Source organism: Crotalus tigris, unplaced genomic scaffold, assembly GCF_016545835.1.
Source record: "Crotalus tigris isolate CLP2741 ecotype Arizona unplaced genomic scaffold, ASM1654583v1 scf7180000024439.5362192, whole genome shotgun sequence".
NCBI lineage: Eukaryota > Metazoa > Chordata > Lepidosauria > Squamata > Viperidae > Crotalus > Crotalus tigris.
This window is the reverse complement of record NW_024100609.1, coordinates 3,415,044-3,434,453: the sequence shown is the minus strand read 5'-3', so window position 1 is coordinate 3,434,453 and position 19,410 is coordinate 3,415,044. Positions and strand designations below refer to the sequence as shown.

At 35.9% G+C, this 19,410-nt stretch overlaps 1 protein-coding gene across 2 annotated transcripts in view; it reads right to left on the bottom strand.

Annotated features, from left to right (window-relative positions):
- Positions 1-19,410, bottom strand: part of TAF1B (TATA-box binding protein associated factor, RNA polymerase I subunit B) — a 42,501-nt gene that overhangs the window by 18,413 nt on the left and 4,678 nt on the right. For both annotated transcript variants that reach the window (XR_005555246.1, XM_039331886.1), the window contains exons 5-8: positions 17,984-18,082; positions 14,961-15,084; positions 7,807-7,960; positions 7,148-7,247 (exon numbers count right to left, since the gene is read on the bottom strand). Coding sequence is in view for 1 of the 2 variants with exons in the window: in XM_039331886.1 (XP_039187820.1) it covers positions 7,148-7,247; positions 7,807-7,960; positions 14,961-15,084; positions 17,984-18,082 (477 nt within the window). In the remaining variant the exon portion in view is untranslated. The remainder of the gene's footprint in view (positions 1-7,147; positions 7,248-7,806; positions 7,961-14,960; positions 15,085-17,983; positions 18,083-19,410) is intronic.

Genomic DNA, 19,410 nt, shown 5'->3' with positions numbered 1-19,410 from the left:
GCTATTATGAGAATGAGGCCATTAACTTTGTCTACCATAACTGAATTCCTCCAATATCACTAACATTAATTTTAATCTCAACTCTAATTCACCCTCCTTTTATCCTTTATTGTTAATCTGATGAATTATGGGGGTCTGTCTGTGTATTTTATGTATACAGGCTAGTATAAGATTGTTAATAAACCTTATACTAGCTTCCGATCTCTTTTTCTTCCCTGACAAGTGTTTGGAATAGGAGAATAGAATTCTCTCACATTATTTTTATATTTTTTAACATTTACTGGCCAGATATAGGTAGGTTAAAGTGGTCTTTCAGTAACCTACTATACCCCAAGCCATAGAAGGCTTTATAGATCTGAACCAACACTTTGGAGTTGTACTTAAAACCAGGAGACAGTGACGTTCTTTTAGGAATTCCTTAAAGCTACGATATCCTCTTTTTCCATTTATCGGCATAGTTATTATATATTGAAAAATGTAACTTAAATTCAGGCAATCCTCAACTTACGATCACAATTTAGCCCAAAATTTCTTTTGTTAACTAAATATTAAATGATTCCCCCCCCAATTTTACGACTTTTCTTGCTACAGTTGTCAAGTTGCAGTTGTTAAGTTAGTAACACGGTTGTGAAGTGAATCTGCCTTCCCTTATTGACTTTGCTTGTAAGAAGGTTGCAAAAGTGGATCACGTGAGCCCTGGGGCACTGTGACCACCATAAATATGAGTCCGTTGCTGAGCTTCCAAATTTTGATCATGTGACCATGGGGATACTGCAATGGCTGTAAGTGTGAAAAATGGTCAAAAGTCTCTTTTTTTCACTGCTGTTGTAACTCCGAACAGTCATTAAATGAACTTTTGTAAGTCGAGGACGATCTCTAGTTTAAAAGCAATCCCCAGTTCAACACGGTGCTATCAGGAAAGGATGTGTTGAACACAACATATGAATGCAGGTTTCCAACAAATGAAGAGTTTGCACCTTACCATTCCTAGGTTGTATTCCTCTCAACCGAAAAACAAGCAAAAAAAAAAAGGGGGGGGGAACTGTGCAGAAATAGAAATGAGCTTTATGACACCACCTTCAGTACTTAGAAAAACTAATACAGCCAGTCAGAGATACTTTTGGTATGTATACATTTTTTTCATGTCATACAATTTAATCTGGTCGAACAGGTTTGGCAGTTATTTGCAAGGCTTCACAAATGTTAGCAATGACAGTGGAAGAAGAGAAATGAGCAGATGTAATTATTGCAAAAGTACCCTATCATGCTACTTACAATGTACTTTGAGAAAAAAGAACCCAAAGTGCTACATCATTCAGTGTAAGAATAGCATTTCGTAATCTTACATTATATTAAAACTAATTACATCTTTGTTTTGATTTAACTGATAAAAAGGCCGAACAAAAAACATTAATATTGCCTTACCATATGTCAATATGATTAGTGATACTTTCAAAATGCCTTACAATGAATACTGACAATCTTGAAACAACTTTGATTGACTTATTTATTTATTATATGTCACCTCTCTATAGTTTGCTTTTATTTTCCTTCTTCCTAAAAGCCAATGCTGCTTACAAGGACTACCAAAACAAACCACAATAATATGCTATGGCCATTGGCAGGGAAGTTAATTCCTCCCTTGGTGGGACTGTGAATATTTTTTAAAAAAGACTACCTGCCTGAAATGTTGCATCCATTTTGATTCATCTGCTGGCAGAACAAAACCCGCTGACAGAACCAATCTTTTTTCCCTATATAACCTAAAATCCAAAGATGAATCCTCCCATTCTTTTTTATATTTGATGAAAACAAATATGTACACAAACACAGACAAAACCATGTGAATAAACTGATGACTTTTTTTTTTTTGTAAAATGTTGTATCACATTTTGGCTCAATATTGAAAACTACTGTAGTTTTTTCACCTTTCAATTTGATTATTTTAAAACCCCTAAATACAGAGCAGGTATGAATTAGTTAAGAAATACAGAGCAGTAAAGAAAGGGGAGACCCTTTACCCTCTAAGACTTATGAGGCATGTGCTCATGTGATGTAACAATTTAGGGCGTGCCTTGGGTTACTGAAGAACAACTGAGGGCAGAAAAGAACAATTATGTGGGCGAAACACCTACTGCTTAACTTGGAGAACTGCTTAATATCCTGAGTTGCTCCAAGGAATAAGCAATATGCAGTATGAAGAATTACAGAAGTAGTTCAGTGACAATGGAAAAAATCCAAAATTTTCTCAATGTCACAAATTACCAGGCCTGATCACACCAGTGAAATGCAACTCTCTTGAGAGGAAAGGAGAAGAAGAAAAACAAGAGAGAGAAGGTGACAGCGGGAGGAACAAACATAATTTATATAGATCAAGGCTTATCAAGGGAAGCTGACATTTGGAAAAAAAATGTTGAACTTAAAAGCAATTCAGTTATGTTGGGCAAGTTCTTATTTTAAGCTGGAACAGATGTTACATTCTAATCAGTATGGTTCATCAATCATGGAAGATATTAAAGGACTATCGGGGTCCAATTCACACTATGAAAATATAACCGCTCTATTTTAGTCACATTCTGTCTCTCACATGCTAAACTACTTGGCTGCATTCAATTCTGCAATCCAAATCACAGATCCACTGAAGCAATCCGCACAATTAGGAAAGAAATGATGTACAGAGGCATCAGTTCTGCCATGCAACAAATTTGAAATCACCCCCTCAGCTACAAATGAATTCTAGTGAGACGAGGAAACATGTAATTCCACATGGATGTTTAGAGTAGCAGCCACTGTATACTGCTATTGACAAGCTTGGATTAAAGAGGTTTAACCAGCAAATACATTAGGAAGCCTATAAACGAAAGTTTAAGGCAATAATGCAGCATCCCTCCTTCAGAGACACAAAGATAGATATTAAAGGACACACATCTCAGTCAGCCCATTTTCCTTCTCTATTAAGCAATGCTTCAACAGGTAAGGACAAGCCAGAGTTTCTGTTACACAACAGCAGATTCCAATGATAAACCTGATTAAAATAAATGTCAGAAGTGAACTTCCTCCTCAGCTCTTTTTAAAGGGCCTCACCCTTGCTTACTGTCATTTTTGAAGTTGTTTCAAGGAGAGAAAATGAAATGCTACCTGCCCACCTTCTGATTTCATGATTATAAATGTTAGAAGATAAAGGGTCTTTCCTTTCACGCCTGGATTATATTTCTGAAACACAACAACAGAAGTTTTGAAAACTCGTATGAACAAAAAGTGCTTCATGTTCCAAAATATTAATTGGACCAACGAGAAAGTTAATAGACAGCACGAAAGGAGAAAAAAACAAACCACAATTCTGATGATTCGACTTTCTAGCTCGTATAGGCATTACAAGAAAATAGCACTGGCCAAAATGTAGACAGCCTCAAAAAAAAAAAAAAAAAAAAAAAAAAGCATAATCATCTCATTAAAATGAGCACAAAATAGCCTGTTAGACAGCAATATAAACATTTAAAATGACAAACACCTACATCCGGAACATCTTGTTTATTATCTCTATATAGCCACCTCATATTGAGATGGTAATCATGCTCTATTGACCAACTTGCTAAATGTGATTGACTTGGAGCTGGGGGAAGGCGCTTGCAAAAATCTCAGGTAGATGCTGACAAATTGGACTCTAATATGGGCCTATGATCTGACCATTTTTATAGCCCACCAAAATCAAAAGACTCTAGATGGATTATATCACATTACGAATTACACATTAAAAAGTAAAAAAAATCAATACACATTCACACACACACCGCCAGGGGTCAATGTCAAGTTTGAGGTTCCAGTGGAATGTCAAATACTATGGGAAAAGCAACTTAATGAATCTTTAGAGCTACAGAGTGCCAAAGCTGGAGCTTGCCCCAGAAATAGTGTATTATGCTATCCATGCTGAGTCACTTCTGGTGAGATAGGCAACCGTATAAGTTTGATACACAAACAAACTTTCAATGGGGCGGGTCTTGACAACTCTTTCCAAGATGCTTTCATCAGATGGGGAGATTCAATTCTGGAAGGGATGAAATAGGTTGTGCAAGAGAGTTGACTTTTTTTTTGGGGGGGGGGCTATTTTCTTATACTTTTCAAACAATTCTTTTTCTCAGAACTCAGTTCTAGAAGTGAGCATTAAGAATCTGTGACACAAAATGATTCTGACAGACAGAGAAGAAGAATGATAGGTTGAGGCAGTTATAGAATTCTTATAAAAACAAATAAATGAGATGGTGCTTTACTGGAAGCCAAGAAATGTGGATGGAAACTAGATATAGTCTGTACAGGCTCAGCTAATTGTTTTGTTGAAGGATTGATGGGCAGAGTGTTGTACATATAGTCCTTGTTAAGCAACTGCCTCGCTTAGCAACCATTTGCAGTTATGATGATGAAAATGAAACTGGCCAATTTTTGCATTTATGAACTTCAGAAGTCTGTACAAGTAGTCCTCCCAACCACAACTGGGACCAGAAAATTCATCATTAAGCAGTTCCGTCATTAAATGAGGTATTATGTTCTACAACCTTTTTTGAAGCAGTCATTATACAAGACATCACATGATCATGATTTGCAACCTTTCCTGTTGGCTTCCCCATTGACTTTGCTTGTTGAAAACTGGCTGGGAAAGTTGCAAATGATGATCGTGTAACCCCAGGATGCTGCGTCATAGTCACGTGATTGTGAGGACGCTGCAACAGTCGTAATTGTGAAGAGTAAGTCATTTTTTTCAGACAATTGCTAAATGAATGGTTGTAAGTTGAGGACTACTGTAGAGCAAAGTTGGAGTAAGATCATGAGTACAGCAGCAATTTCATTTGATGACTGTTTTGCTTAAAGACTTGAGTTGCCAGGCTCAACTGAAAAAAGGACTACCTGTAGTTTTACAAAAACCACACAATATTTTAATAAATCAACTTCTTGTATGCACCATGGCAAGAACACTTAGCAATAGCACTTAGACTTATATGCCGCTTCATAGTGCTTTTTAGCAGTCTCTAAGCAGTTTACAAATGTCAGCATATTGCCCCCCAAAATCTGGGTTCTCATTTTCCCAACCTCAGAAGGATGGAAGGCTGAGTTAATCTTGAGCCAGTCAGGATTGAACTCCTGGCAGTCGGCAGAGTTAGCCTGTAGTACTGCATTCTAACCACTATGCCATCTTTGCTTTCCTGGCTTTCGTTGGTTAGTCATACAGTTTTGTAAGTGGAATAGCTCCCCTGGGTGTTGGATCCAAGTTGGTGTAATAGCTCCAGAACAAGGAAAGATTGCTGAGATTGCCCATACTATTCTGGATATCTGCTCCTCATGAGTAGACCACAGAAACAGTTTTTACAGTTGGCTTGAGTAGGGTGACTGAGAGTTACACCAATTTCCAAGTTACAAATTGCAAAGTAGCCTTTATGGATACTAGGCTTGACCATAATCACTTTTTTGGATTATTTTCTGTATTATTTGCATTTTGCAATTTAAGTTCCTTCAGCCTGGCAAGGTTCTATTGGATTCATTGGATTCATTTCCTCGCCTTAAAAGATGATGATGATGCAAATTTGATTTTGATGCAGAGGTTTCACAATACATCTTCTTTTGTGGTGAAATTTCATCTCCTGCCTTGTTTTTAGTATATAAATTATAACACATACTGATTTATATATACCTGACTCAACAGCAGCAACTGCGAGAAACTAGGAATCTTAGTAGACAAAATCATTTAAATACGAGCCAGCATTGTGCTGCAGCCACCAAGAAAGCCAATGCAATCCTAAGCTTTATTAACATAGGGATAGAATCAATATCAAGTGTTAGTACCACTTTATAATGTCTTGGTAAGACCATACTTGGAATATTGCATCCAATTTTGGTCATCACAATATAAAAAAGATGTTGAGACTCTGGAAAGAGTGCAGAGAAGAGCAACAAAGATGATTAGGGGGCTGGAGGCTAAAACAAATGAAAAACAATTGCAGGAATTGGGTACGTCTAGTCTAGCGAAAAGAAGGCCTGGGGGGACATGACAGCAGTGTTCCAGTATTTGAAGGGCTGCCACACAGATGAGGGGGTCAATCTATTTTCCAAGATGTCAGAGGGCAGGACAAGAAACAAAGGATGGAAACTAATCAAGGAGAGAAAAAAACCTAGAACTAAGGATAAATTTCTTGACAGTGAGAACAATTAACCAGTGGAATGACTTTGCTTCAGAAGTTGTGGGTGCTCCATCACTGGAGGTTTTTAAGAAGAGATTGGACGGCCATTTGTCTGAATGGTATAGGGTTTCCTGCTTGAGTAGGGGATTGGATTAGAAGGTCCTTCCAACTCTGTTATTCTGTTATGTAACCAGTATAAACTTCAGTATTAGTTGGATATATAAAAAACTAATACAAATAATGCACATAGAAGAACAGTGAAAGATTATCGTTATTTAACAAAACCGCATGACCAGTAAAAATATCTACTGAACCACATGTATTAGCTGCAGGTACTCCTCGAGTGATGACCGTAACTGAACATGGCAACTACAGTCATAAGTTGTGACAATTGTAAAGCAGGTCATCAAATGACCAGATCAAATTTTATTACCTTTTTTGTGGCAGTCGTAAAATGAATGTCATGGTGATTAATCTTTGTTTGCTGAAGGCCGTTTTTTTGCCAGAAAGCAGAAGTAAATGCACAGCTTCTGGCAAAACTACCATAAATCGCGGTCATGTGACTATGGGGCACTGCAAATGGCTGTAAATATATCCCAGCTGCCAAGTACCCTAATAGCAATAGCACTTAGACTTCTATAACGCTTCATAGTGTTTTACAGCCCTCTCTAAGTGGTTTACGGAGTCACCATATTGCCCCCCCAAAATTTGGGTCTTTATTTTACCGACCTTAGAAGGCTGAGTCAACCATGAGCCTGCCAGTTGGCAAAGGCAGCCTGCAATGCTGCTTTCTAACCATTGCACCACCAGGGCTCTTTACCTAACCTGTTAAAAAGACAACTCTGCAGCACTTGTAATTCAATCTCAAACCAGCTATTTTAACCTATGAAACACATACCCCCGTGTACTCGGAAATGCTGTCTAGAAATGCAGTAGAGTCCTAACAAATACTCATAACGTTACACATCAGTAATAGTCACCTGCACATGAAAGATCTTAAAGTCAGATCCATACATCTTCATTTCTTCTGGGAAATCTTTAAAAGCATTCAAGTAAGGAATGTGACCATCCATTGCCAACCTGGGGTAAGGAGAGTGAAGTAAAATCAATACACCTTAGTTATAAACTTTTTAAAGATGTGCTCATTTCTGACATCTCTAACCCATGCTAAATATTATATTAAAGTGTCTTAATTTATCAGCGTTAGTCTTTCCGGCTGAATTCTACTAGCTAAGATAACTATACATGCCAACATAGGCATGTTTCATGCAGCATGGACTGGACTGTTTGGAGACAGACCAATGCAGAAATGTGAATTAGTTCACAGAATTTGTTGAATAACCCCTTTTCAAAAACAAATTAAGACACTTTTGTACTGTTCTGGGTTTGCAATTAATGACCAGTACTACATTTTTTAATTAGTTTAATTTCAAACTATTTTATTGGAATAGCACATAGCAATCAATGGGGTATTTTAAATATGTACAGTAAATCTACTAATTCACAGCTGAATAAAAAGTGACATGTTTTACTCGATGCAACTAATGATAACCTTTTTCTACCAGATGCACTACACTGTAAATTCAATGTAGAAGTAGGATTATAACTCAAATATTTTATTAGACATTATTTTTATTACCTTAAAAGATCAGATAATGTAATGGATTCTTTCAGCCATAGTAATGCCAGAGAACAGAAAGCCAGAGTCATCGGCATGGACAAGTTCAGATCCTCTTTCTTTTTTCCCCGTAAATATGAACCACCGTCCACTGATCCAGACCAGCCAGACTTTGCTACAAAAAGAGTTCCATAAGATAAAGAAAGTTAACATTTCTACAGTGGATACAGACTGAAAAAAGCTGCAGAAATAATAAGCCACACCTGTTTTAAAAGGAGAACATTAGCACCCCTCCACTGGTTTAATTTTTCAGCCTAACAAGGATAACAAAGGGGCATACATAATCTTTAAAGATTAACACAAATAATTAAGCCTACATGGCTTCACTTGAAGCACAGCTCACATATTACCAATTAAACTGAAAATAGAGTTTAATTGGTTGAAAGTAAGGAACAGAAGTATTTATTCTTCAAAAATAAAAATACTGTAGCTACAAAAATAAAAATAGCTACAAATAATCATTTAATATACATAAAACAAAGGAAATATTTCATCAATGAAATATGAGCATTCAACTGCAAGATGCGTGGGAGGAAAAGCAGTAATTCTTTCTTGTGTCTGCACCCACAGTATAAAAGGCACTATAAATTAGCATCTGTTCCACCTTAGGAACTTGTATTTGAAATTGCAGAGATCTATTGGACAAGACACAAATCACATGAATAATGTATCAAAATTATACCTGTCCATAGCTTTTATAATATACAAATTATAACACATACATACATACATGAATTAATTTACATATAGAAGGAATATGCTGAGAATCCAAGACAACTTCCAAATAGCATATCAGTCTTGAGAAGGAAGTGCTACCCCATCCAAGACCAGAAATAATTGAATTTTAGTTCAAAATATCTGGAAGGTATCCTGGTGCCTAACTCAGCAAGTTAGCTATTAAGACTCACAATTTTTTTTTTGTAAAAAGTTTTTATTTTCAATTTTTCATTACATTCATAAAAAGTACTTCAGATAAAGAATAAAATAAATTTATACACACAACTTTCGGTATTGCTCACCCATTTCCCCCCAAACCACATCCACCCTCTAACCTCTTCTCTCACTTCCCTCTTTCTCCCTTCTTCCTCACTCTCCCCCTCTCCTCCACCTTCCTACTTACTTCTCCCCTTCCTCCTATCTTCTCACTCCAGATGCAGTCCAGGGGAAATGCCCGAGCAATTCCTCTCTCCAAATTGAAACATCAATATTATATACAATAAAACTATTTCTACTTATCTGACCTATTTAACCTCCAACGCATCCTCCCCCCCCTCCCCTCACTCTCCTGACTTCCCAGAGCCAAGTACAGGGTTATACAAACATATTAAACATAATCTACTTAAGTTTACTAATTATACAATAACCAAAGTCATATTAACCTTTAACTCTCTTCAAACTTTAACATCATAATTTTATAAACAAATCCATTACTCATAAAATAAATGAAACTTTGTTGTACCATATTTCTTCTGAACATATTCTATCCATCTTCTCCATACAATAACATATCTCTCTTGTGAAGGATCCTTTAAGTAAGCAGAAATTTTAGCTATTTCTGCTAAATTAGAAACCTTAAATACCTATTCTTCTAAAGAAGGCAGAGAATCTTTTTTACAATACTGACCCACCAATAATCTTGCTGCTGTTATTAAATTCAACATTAAAATAGTTTCTTTAGCATCAAAATCCACAAAAATACCCAAAAGAAATAATTGGGGAGTAAACTTAATCTTCCTTTTCAAAACCTTTTGAATGTTCCGCCAAATCATAATCCAAAAAGCTTTAACATTTTTACAAGTCCACCAAATATGAAAATAAGTTGCATCAAAACTACCACATCTCCAACATTTAGGTTGCAGGTTCGGGTACATACAAGACAACTTTTTAGGATCCAGATGCCATCTATAAAACATTTTATAAAAATTTTCCCTCAAAGTTTGAGCCTGCGTAAATTTAACGTTTCTAATCCAAATTAGCTTCCATAAATTCAGTAAAATTGGTTCCTGAATATTCTGAGCCCATTTAATCATACAATCTTTTACCGAATCCAATTTTATTAACTCATTGTAAATTCTTTTAATATGAGCATATTTCTGATCTTTAATCTGAATTACCAAATTTTCATCTACTAAAGTAATTCCCACTTTCTTATCTAAGGTCCACCTCTTCACTATTTGCAAATATTGAAACCATGATTGTAAAATATTTTCTTGCCTTAACACATCTGAAGACTTTAGTTGCCAATCAGTACCCGACCAAATAAGTAATTCTTTATACAAAATATTATCAAAATTCACCCCCTTAGAAACCCCCTGAATTGCTTGTCCAGGAATCCCCCAAATAGGTATTTTATAATTTAACTTATAATAATACTTCTTCCAGACTCGAAGTAAAGAATTTCTTAAAATTTGTGACTTAAAAACCAGATCTACTTTCTTATCAAAAATTAAATATGCATGCCAACCATATAATAAATCCTAGCCTTCAAGAGCAAGAATATTTTTATTTGTTAAATTAAGCCAATCACTTACTAAAGTTAAAGTGGCCGCATCATAATATAATTTCAAATTAGGTGCTTTAAGTCCATCTCTTTCTCGAGTGTCTTGTAAAATCTTAAACTTTACCCTCGATGTCTTCCCACCCCAGATAAATTTATTGATACCCTTCTGCCACTCATCCAAATTAGCATCCTTTTTTAAAATAGGTATCATCTGAAACAAAAAAAGAAACTTTGGTAGAACATTCATTTTTACTACTGAAATTCTCCCCAACAACGATAGTTGTAATTTTTGCCAATCATTTAGAGCTTTTTGTACTTTTACCCATAAGTGTTCATAATTATTTTTATACAATTTTCCATTAGATGTTGTGATATATACTCCTAAATACTTAACCTTATTAACTACTTCATTTGCTTCAGCTATAATATCTTTTCCCTTCATAGACATATTTTTCAATAATATTTTAGTTTTGTTCTTATTCACCTTAAAACCAGAGACCTGTCCATACTGCGTTAAAATTTCAACCAAGTCTCTGACCGAATCTGTTGGGTGGGATAACGTCACAACGAAATCATCAGCAAAAGCTCTCAGCCTATAATCAATCTTACTTATTTTTATTCCTTTTAATTTAGATGAATCTCGAATTTTTCTTTTTATATTAAAAAGTTTTTATTTTCCATTTATTCATACAAAATACAATTAAATTCCTAACCATTGGTACCACCTGCCCATTCCCCCCAGGCTGCGTCCACCCTCTCTAATCCTTCCACAATGGAGTAAAATCTCCATTGTTAGTACAAATAACAAGGGGGATAAGGGACAACCCTGTCTCGTACCTTTTTCTATTTTAAATACATCTGTTAATCCCCCATTAATTATAATTTGTGCCGATTGTTGCTGATATATGGCCTTGAGAGCACACAAAAATTTATCTCCAAAGTTCATTTCCTCTACGACTTTCAATAAAAATTTCCAATCTAATTGATCAAAAGCTTTCTCAGCATCTATAAATATTAAAGCAGCAGGGATTTGGTTGTTCTTATCCAAATACTCTATTAGATTAACAATTTTTCTTATATTATATTTCATATATCTTCCCATTATAAATCCAGATTGGTCAGTAAGAATCAATTGTTTCAAGACCTGCATTAATCTATTTGCCAGTATCTTTGCAAAAATCTTATAATCTGTATTTAAAAGAGATATAGGCATATAATTTCTAGGTTGGGACAGATCCTGGTCTTCCTTTGGAATCAATGATATAAAAGCCCTTCTCCAAGATGGAGGTAGCTCTGCTCCCAACAAAATATCATTGAAAAGTTCCTTTAATGGTTCTATCATTTCTTCAGATAGCATCTTATAATAAATTGCTGTTAGTCCATCAGTACCTAGAGTCTTGCCAACCTTCAATTGTTTAATTGGAAAAATAATCTCTTCAGAAGTAATTAAACCGTTAATCCCATCATGATGGTCAATCGTGAGTCTAGGAAAATGTGCTTCCTGTAAGTATTTTTCTATGTCTAAAGTTTGTATAGTTTCACTAGCGTGTAACTTTGAATAAAAATCTAAAAAAGTCTTTTTAATCAAATTTTGTTGATACACTTCTTTACCATTATAAATTATTTTATCTATAGTCCTTGATTTCTGTTTCTTATGTAATTGATAAGCCAACCATCTACCAGGTTTATTTGCATTACAAAATGTATTGTGTTTCATATACCTCAAATTAGTTGCCATCTGATCCGCTATTAACATATTAAATTGCTCCTTAAGCAGAGTTATAGAAACCTTTAAATTATTATCCATTGGGTTTGATATTAAAATCTTTTCCTTACATTTAATCTCATCTTCCAACTCTTTACGTTTCTGAATCTGTTTACATCTATGAGCATTATTCATAGAAATCAAAATCCCTCTCATATATGCTTTACTAGAATCCCATACCATTGGCATCGAGGTACCCTTATTCATGTTCCAAGCAAAAAATTCCTTTAAATAATCTCTACATCTCTGTATATTCTCTTCATAGCTAAATAAATTCTCGTTCAACCTCCAAGACCTTCTAGCCCCTTCTTCCAGCAAAATTTCCAACCATACAGGACTGTGATCTGAAAATATTCTAGGAAATATCTTGATATTCTTCACCCTAGAAAAGAAATCATTAGTAACTAAAAAAAAGTCAATTCTAGAATAAGATTGGTGCCTATCTGAGAAAAAGGTAAAATATTTTTCCTGAATATTCAGTTCTCTCCAAATGTCTCTAAGTTCCAAATCATCCTTTAAATCAAAAAAAGCTTTAGGAAGTCTTGCATGATTAGAAACTTTAGAAGAACTCTTCTTATCTTTACTTGAATCTAAAACACCATTCCAATCTCCCATCATAATAACTGACTTGTAATCCAAAGAAATTAATTTCTGGTGAATCATCTTGTAGAAATATTTTTGTGGTTGATTGGGAGCATATAATCCAACAAGAAGAGTTCTCTTATCGTTTATTAATAAATCAATAATGACATATCTGCCTTGTGGATCAAAATCAATTAATTTCGGTGAAAGCTCCTTTCTCACATAAATAACTACACCTCCTTTTTTTCTGCAAAACAGGAGCTATGAAGCGTACCCCCAGCCGGGGGTTAAACAAGTATTTTTGATCTTTAGAAATGAGTCTCTTGTAAACAAATAATATCATTTCTGTGTTGTTTCAAATAATGAAAGACTTTCTTTCTTTTCTGTGGTGAATTAAGGCCATTAACATTCCAGGTTAGAAGCTTTGCCATTCTTGGCAGGTTGAAGCCTTTGGAACAAAGACTCATGATTTTTTTGATGTATACATTTAACCTCTACCATAAATAGTTTGAACATACATTTTCCATATTTTATAGCATATATTTTAATCACACTGAGAGCTATTGCCATTTAGTAGTTAATAAGACTAAGCACAGAGAGATCCAAGTTCTAGTCCATCTTCAACCATGGAATCAATGGATTACTCTTATAGTTCAAAGTACCTCATAGTGTGGTGGTGGTGGTGGTGACAACGGTAAAAAACAGGAGGAGGTAACATTATACCTTATACTTTTGAATGAAAGGCTGAACACAAATATAATAAATTAAGAGCTAGCAATATGTTACAGAAACATATTATAAAATCTCAATGGGGCTGTCGTATCATTTCCAATCTTTTCCAAAATCTAGCAATGAAGATTGCAAGTTATTCGTATTTCTTATTGATCATATTTTATTTTCAATATATGTATTTAATTAAATCCATTAATAGCAGCACTCTACCACACTATATCACACTGCCTTTACTATCCCTTTGTTTAGATTGAATATAGTTTCTATGAAAATATTCTCTAGATCATGCTTCCAAAAACCTAGAAGGAACCATAAGAATTGTTTGGGGTATGATGCATATGTGACACATAAAAGAAAAACTATGAAGCTCAGTTAATCATTTTAGTGATCTGTTTTGCCATTTTTTTACATACAGGCTGTGTCTTAAAAATATTGCTGATATTCATTCTATCACTAACTCCAGATTAAGTCCAAAATGCAATTCTTTGTGCTCTGTTCGTAGCCATCATGCTAAAAACATCAAGCTAGCAGCCTTTCATTTTATTTGCTCTAGATTATACAAAACAGATTAGACAGTCAGCACTAAATCTAATTCAACATACTCTATGTCTTGATAACCCACAAATTGAATATGCTTCTCAATATTTTCTACATACCTGCATCAAACTCGCCAGTTTTGTTAACAGTTAAATAAACATTTTAAAACCTCAGGATCCCATAATACCTAACTGGTAGAGAAATCCCCCAGCCACAAGCATGATACTAGAAAGATGAAACTTTTAGGTTTGAGGATTCAGATTTAATTTTCCCTGCATTATATTTACACATATAGATTTACTTTTAGACCTAGATTCTAATTTATTCAACATACACAGTTAAAAGGAAGATTACGTAGTGTTGATGGTCTTCCAGATTATATTGTTAGAACTTCTACAGTAATATTAAGACGGTTTCCATATATTCTTATATTGTCTGTTAATCCTATTGGACAGCCTGCATAATTCACCAATGCATATTAAATGAACCCTCATGAAAAAGCACACATTTTGGGACAGCTGGTGGAAGTGTCATAGATTACATCTTCAGGTGACAGCATGACCTATAACCTATTATTCAATCTTCTCCCTGGTATTTGCTTTAGCACTAGATGAGCCATAAAACTGACTTGTCCAAGCAGTGCTCACGTGCCTTCCAAATGGGTTGGAATACATCTTCCTTCATCTCTAGATAGATTGACCATACTTTGAATTGTATACCTAAATCTACTGAGAGAGTTCTAAATGGGAAATACTGCTCAAGAAGACTTCCTTGGAGTCTTCTGCAATCTACAGGAATTTCTAGTAGGGCAATCAATAAATTGTTTCTGTATAATTTGTTTGGATTTCTCCCCCCCCCCATTATTCTTAGGGTTAAAGATCACGTTTTCTATAATTTTTCTACATAGACATGAAGATTGTATGCTTAAATCTCCGAAGTAATCAAACAGAAATATATTTTCATATCTCAAAGAACTAAACAAAGTATATTTGCCCTTACCTGATGCTTTACTAATAGAAGACACAGCGCCAGTGCTAAATTCTGATATCGCATCTATATCACTTGTTGAACAAGTCAAGCTAATCAGGCTAGTGGTTTCAACTTCTGTTTCAGTGTCTGTGTGCTGTTTAAAAACAGTTGAATTAAGACTCTAAGAACGTTAATCCGGAATTCAAGGGGATTCTTTCTTCTTTATTAAACCATGCCTTATTTTTTTTTTAAAAAAAACCAGTTAAGTTTAATTTGCTAAGCAAGATATCAAACAGAACACATTTTTAGAAAGGGAGCATTTTGCCCAGTTAATGCAAAATGATTTCCATAAAAACTAGAACTGTCAATGAGTTTCTTACAAGCTGCAAGTAGAAACAAAACAAAAACTATAAAAAATGTATTACCGTGTTTCCCTGAAAATAAGACAACCCTGTCCAGACAGCCCACTTCTTCTGTGGCTGAAGGAAATGCCTCTGCAGCTGAGAATGGAGCTCCAGATTGACATGTGCGGCAACCCCCCACCCCGGCCTGCATTTCGCCATCAGAGGCCTTCCGAACGGCCTCTGCAGCCGAGAACTGAGCTACAGATTGAATCTGTAGCTTGGTTCTTGGCTGCAGAGGCCTTTCCAGACGGCCTCTGATGGCAAAATACAGGCTGGGCGTAACCCGGAGCTCCATTCTCAACTGCAGAGGCATTTCCTGATAGTAAAACGCAGGCTGGTGAGCATCACAGAAGTGGGCTGCTGAGGCAGGTGTCAATTCATGGGAGGCCAGGCTGCAACAATAAGCGGGTACTTTATTTTTAGGCTTGTGCCTCGCCCCAAAACTAGGGCTTATTTTGGGGGTAGGTCTTACTTTCGGAGGAACACAGCATCAACAATTCAAGCAAAACTATATATTAGAAAAACTAAAGATATTGAAATAGCACTGATACAAAAAAATGGAATACAAAAAAATGGAATAAACATTTTATACACAGAAAATGTAAATCAGCTGTAGATAATTCAAGACACTCTTACACTTACACCAACTGATTCACAGAAGATGTAAGAGTAAAAGACATTGTTTTCTTTGAGTTATTAAGTTCATGTCGATACAGGTAGTTCTTGCTTAACATCCCTAATGGGACCAGCAACTCTGTCACTAAGCAAAGCGGTCACTAAGTGGGAAATCATGTGACTTGCCATTGTGCATTTGGATGGAAGGAGACAAGACTAATCAGTTTCACATCTTCTGCTTTTGTTTGCCTCTTGACTCCTCTCCACCTTTGAAATGCTCCAGTGCCAGTCATGCCACAACCTGGGGTTGGAAGCCATTGCCATACTACACAAATAGCCTCTTACTCTTTTGAAATACTTTAAGTCTCCGATCTCTCCGCTCTGGATAGCAGCAAGAGGAAAAAAAGGAAGTGATTTCTCTCCTTTGCCTGACTTTCTCACTGCCAGCACAATTTTCATGTGTAGAAGAAACATCTTACTCTCTAGAAATGTCTTTCTCTCTTCTCCAAATTTTGTACTCTGGGTTTGTGTGTATGTGTCAGGCAAAACAGAGATTGACTAGAGAAATGGCTCTACCTTCCCCCACAGAACAGAGAGATTAGAGACAAAAGGATTGCAAGGCAGCACTGAAAGCTGTTTGCATAGCATGCCTATGGCTCCCAGTCCCAGGCTGCTGGCTGAATTGCACTGCTTTTGAGAAGAGCAAACAGCTTACTTTTCTGCAATCTCTTTCTCCAATCTTGCTGCTCTGAAAGGAGGAAAGAAAGAAAGAAAGAAAGGAGGAAAGAAAGAAAGAAAGGGCACAGGACATTATGTACTGCCTGTAAGGGTGATCATGTGATTGAGGGATTCTGAAGATCGTAAATTTCAGCAATGTCATAACTTTGAACAGCGGCCAAATGAATAGTCTGTAAGCAAGGATGGTAATCTCATGCAGTCACATTTACATATAATTTATGCTTGAATTACTGAATTACAATAAGAGCATGTATGCTCTTTCACAGCGGTACTCTTCCCATCTATAGTCCTTGACTTATAGTCAATTATTGTAACTTTAATTGTAACTGACAGTCATAATACCTGTTTTACAATCCATAAAGCACTCCCAGGTGTCGTAAAACATTGTGTTGCCCTCCCCCAATCACACGACTGCATTTCGGGTGTCTGCATTTACAATTGGTTGCCAAGTGCCCTGTGATCATGTGATTGCTATTTGCAAAATTCCCCAGAAAGTCAATGATAAAAGTTCAGTATGGGAAAGGGGCTGCGACACACAAGTGTTAGAGTGTGTACATTACAGAATATAGATGGGGAGTTTGTGAGTGAGCACATGCTACAGGAGGAAAAGCAATGGAAGCGATTTACATGCCTGACCTGTGATTTTCCCTGCTAACTTCCAATTGGTTGTTTGTGGGAAGCTGACAAAGGTAACAAATGCAAATCATCGTTAAGTGTGAGTTGGTTCACAATCATATGAACACGAGAGTGTTAGAACACCTAGAACTTTGAGGACAGGTGGTGTGGCAATTTCAGTTGCTGAACAAGTGGTAGTTAACTAAGAACTATCTGTACCTTTCATCAAAGTAGCAATACATTTAAAAAGCAACAGCAAGCACTGTGGAATCTTAAAGGATGATAAACTATGTGACAAGGTAAATTTTCATGGACTTTAACCCATCCATTAATTACATCAGAGGATGTACACAAAAGGTTGTGGTTTAATACCTGTTACTAATTAGAAATCACACGCATTGCTGTTTTTACTACATCGAACTAATAGTCACTTTCTAGAAACACATAACTATTATTCAGTAAGGAAAATGTTCTGAAAACCAGAATATTTAAGAATAGTTAAAAATTACTATAAAATTAGCTTATTTTGTCAAAGATAGCAGCAAATATACATCTTCAAGGACCTGCAAGGAAACCATGATTTGTAATTTAAGCTTTGGGTGTAATATGTTTATATAAGTGCTATATAACTGTATAAGTGTAAAGAAGATAGTTATTATTTCTCTTGAATGGTATACTTACAGATAAACTATCACGAGTAACATCACCGAGAGGCTTCTCGCTAGAAGTTTGTCTGCTCTTGTGAAGATATCGTCTCCAAAAATTATACAGAACTTCATCCTGGTAAGAACCAGCACATTATTCATTAATATTAGTACGCAGGAGGCTTTCTCATTCATCCATTTTGATGAGGTTACCTATATCGTAGAACTCACATTAAAGTATAGATTTTAATATTTTAATACCGAAAGAAAGAAAAGAAGGGAAAATATAAAAAGGGAAAAAGTAGATATACAGTATTGCTAGTTTGCAATATTCCTCACTCAATAATTCAAATTGGTTAAAAATACTGATGGGTAATAAGCTCACTTAAAGCATTAGCATTTCTGTTTTTATTTTTTATTGACCAAAGTTGCTCTGTAAATGAAATGGGTAGTCTCTAAGTTTGGTAAATAAATATTAGCCCATGAATTTTAAAAGATTTACATACTTAAGTGGGAGGTCCTTCAGCCACTCATGTCCCAACCATCTCTCAACTCCTTTACTAAAAGGATTACACTACATGGGGTTGCCCTTGAAAACCACTTGGAAGTTACAGCTGGTCCAGAATGTGATGGCACAGATAGCAATGGATATGCCATATTCTGGTTATATATCAGACCTGCTTTATGAACTGCATTGGTTGCCACTGGGTTCAATTCATGGGCCTAGTCACTACCAAGGCCTGTTTATTTGAGGGTCCATCTATGTCAGATAATTTCTGACTTCCCAATGAAATCAAGCAAAGTACTATACATTCCAGGTCCAATCAATTAAACTGAATCTATCAGGACCTGGGCAGCACCTCCTTTCTGTTGCAGCACTTGCCCTCTAGAAGAGCATCCCCTGAAGATTTGCACAGCTGTTTTTCAAGTTGTTAAAAATGTGGTTCTGCTCCCAGGCCTGGCCTTAGGGTAGATGCCTGGTGTTTCTTAGTTTGTTAAGCTACGTTTTTCCCCTAATAAATTCCCTGGGAAGCCAGATAAATCTTATGTGTACCTTCTTCTTCAGGATCTAAAACCATTCATTTCCTGTGCAGTAGCTAAACTATGTTGCTCAGATGAATATTAAGAAATAATAATAATAATATTAATAATAATAATAAAAAAACAAATTTGCCATTAGTCACTTGCAAAAGGCAGCCTTACTAGGAACTGCTTCCATCCTGCGACGATATCTGTAATACCATCAAACATCCACGTCTGCCTATCCCAGGTCCTTGGTAAGGACTCGATAGGTAGACAAAAATGCCAAATCCAGTCTGAACATCTGGCTGACTGTGCGATGATCATCATCATCATCATAATAATAATAATAAACTTGGAAGGGACCTTGGAAGTCATCTAGTCCAACCCCCTGCTCAGGCAGGAAACCCTACACCATTTCAGACAAACAGCTGTCCAGTCTCT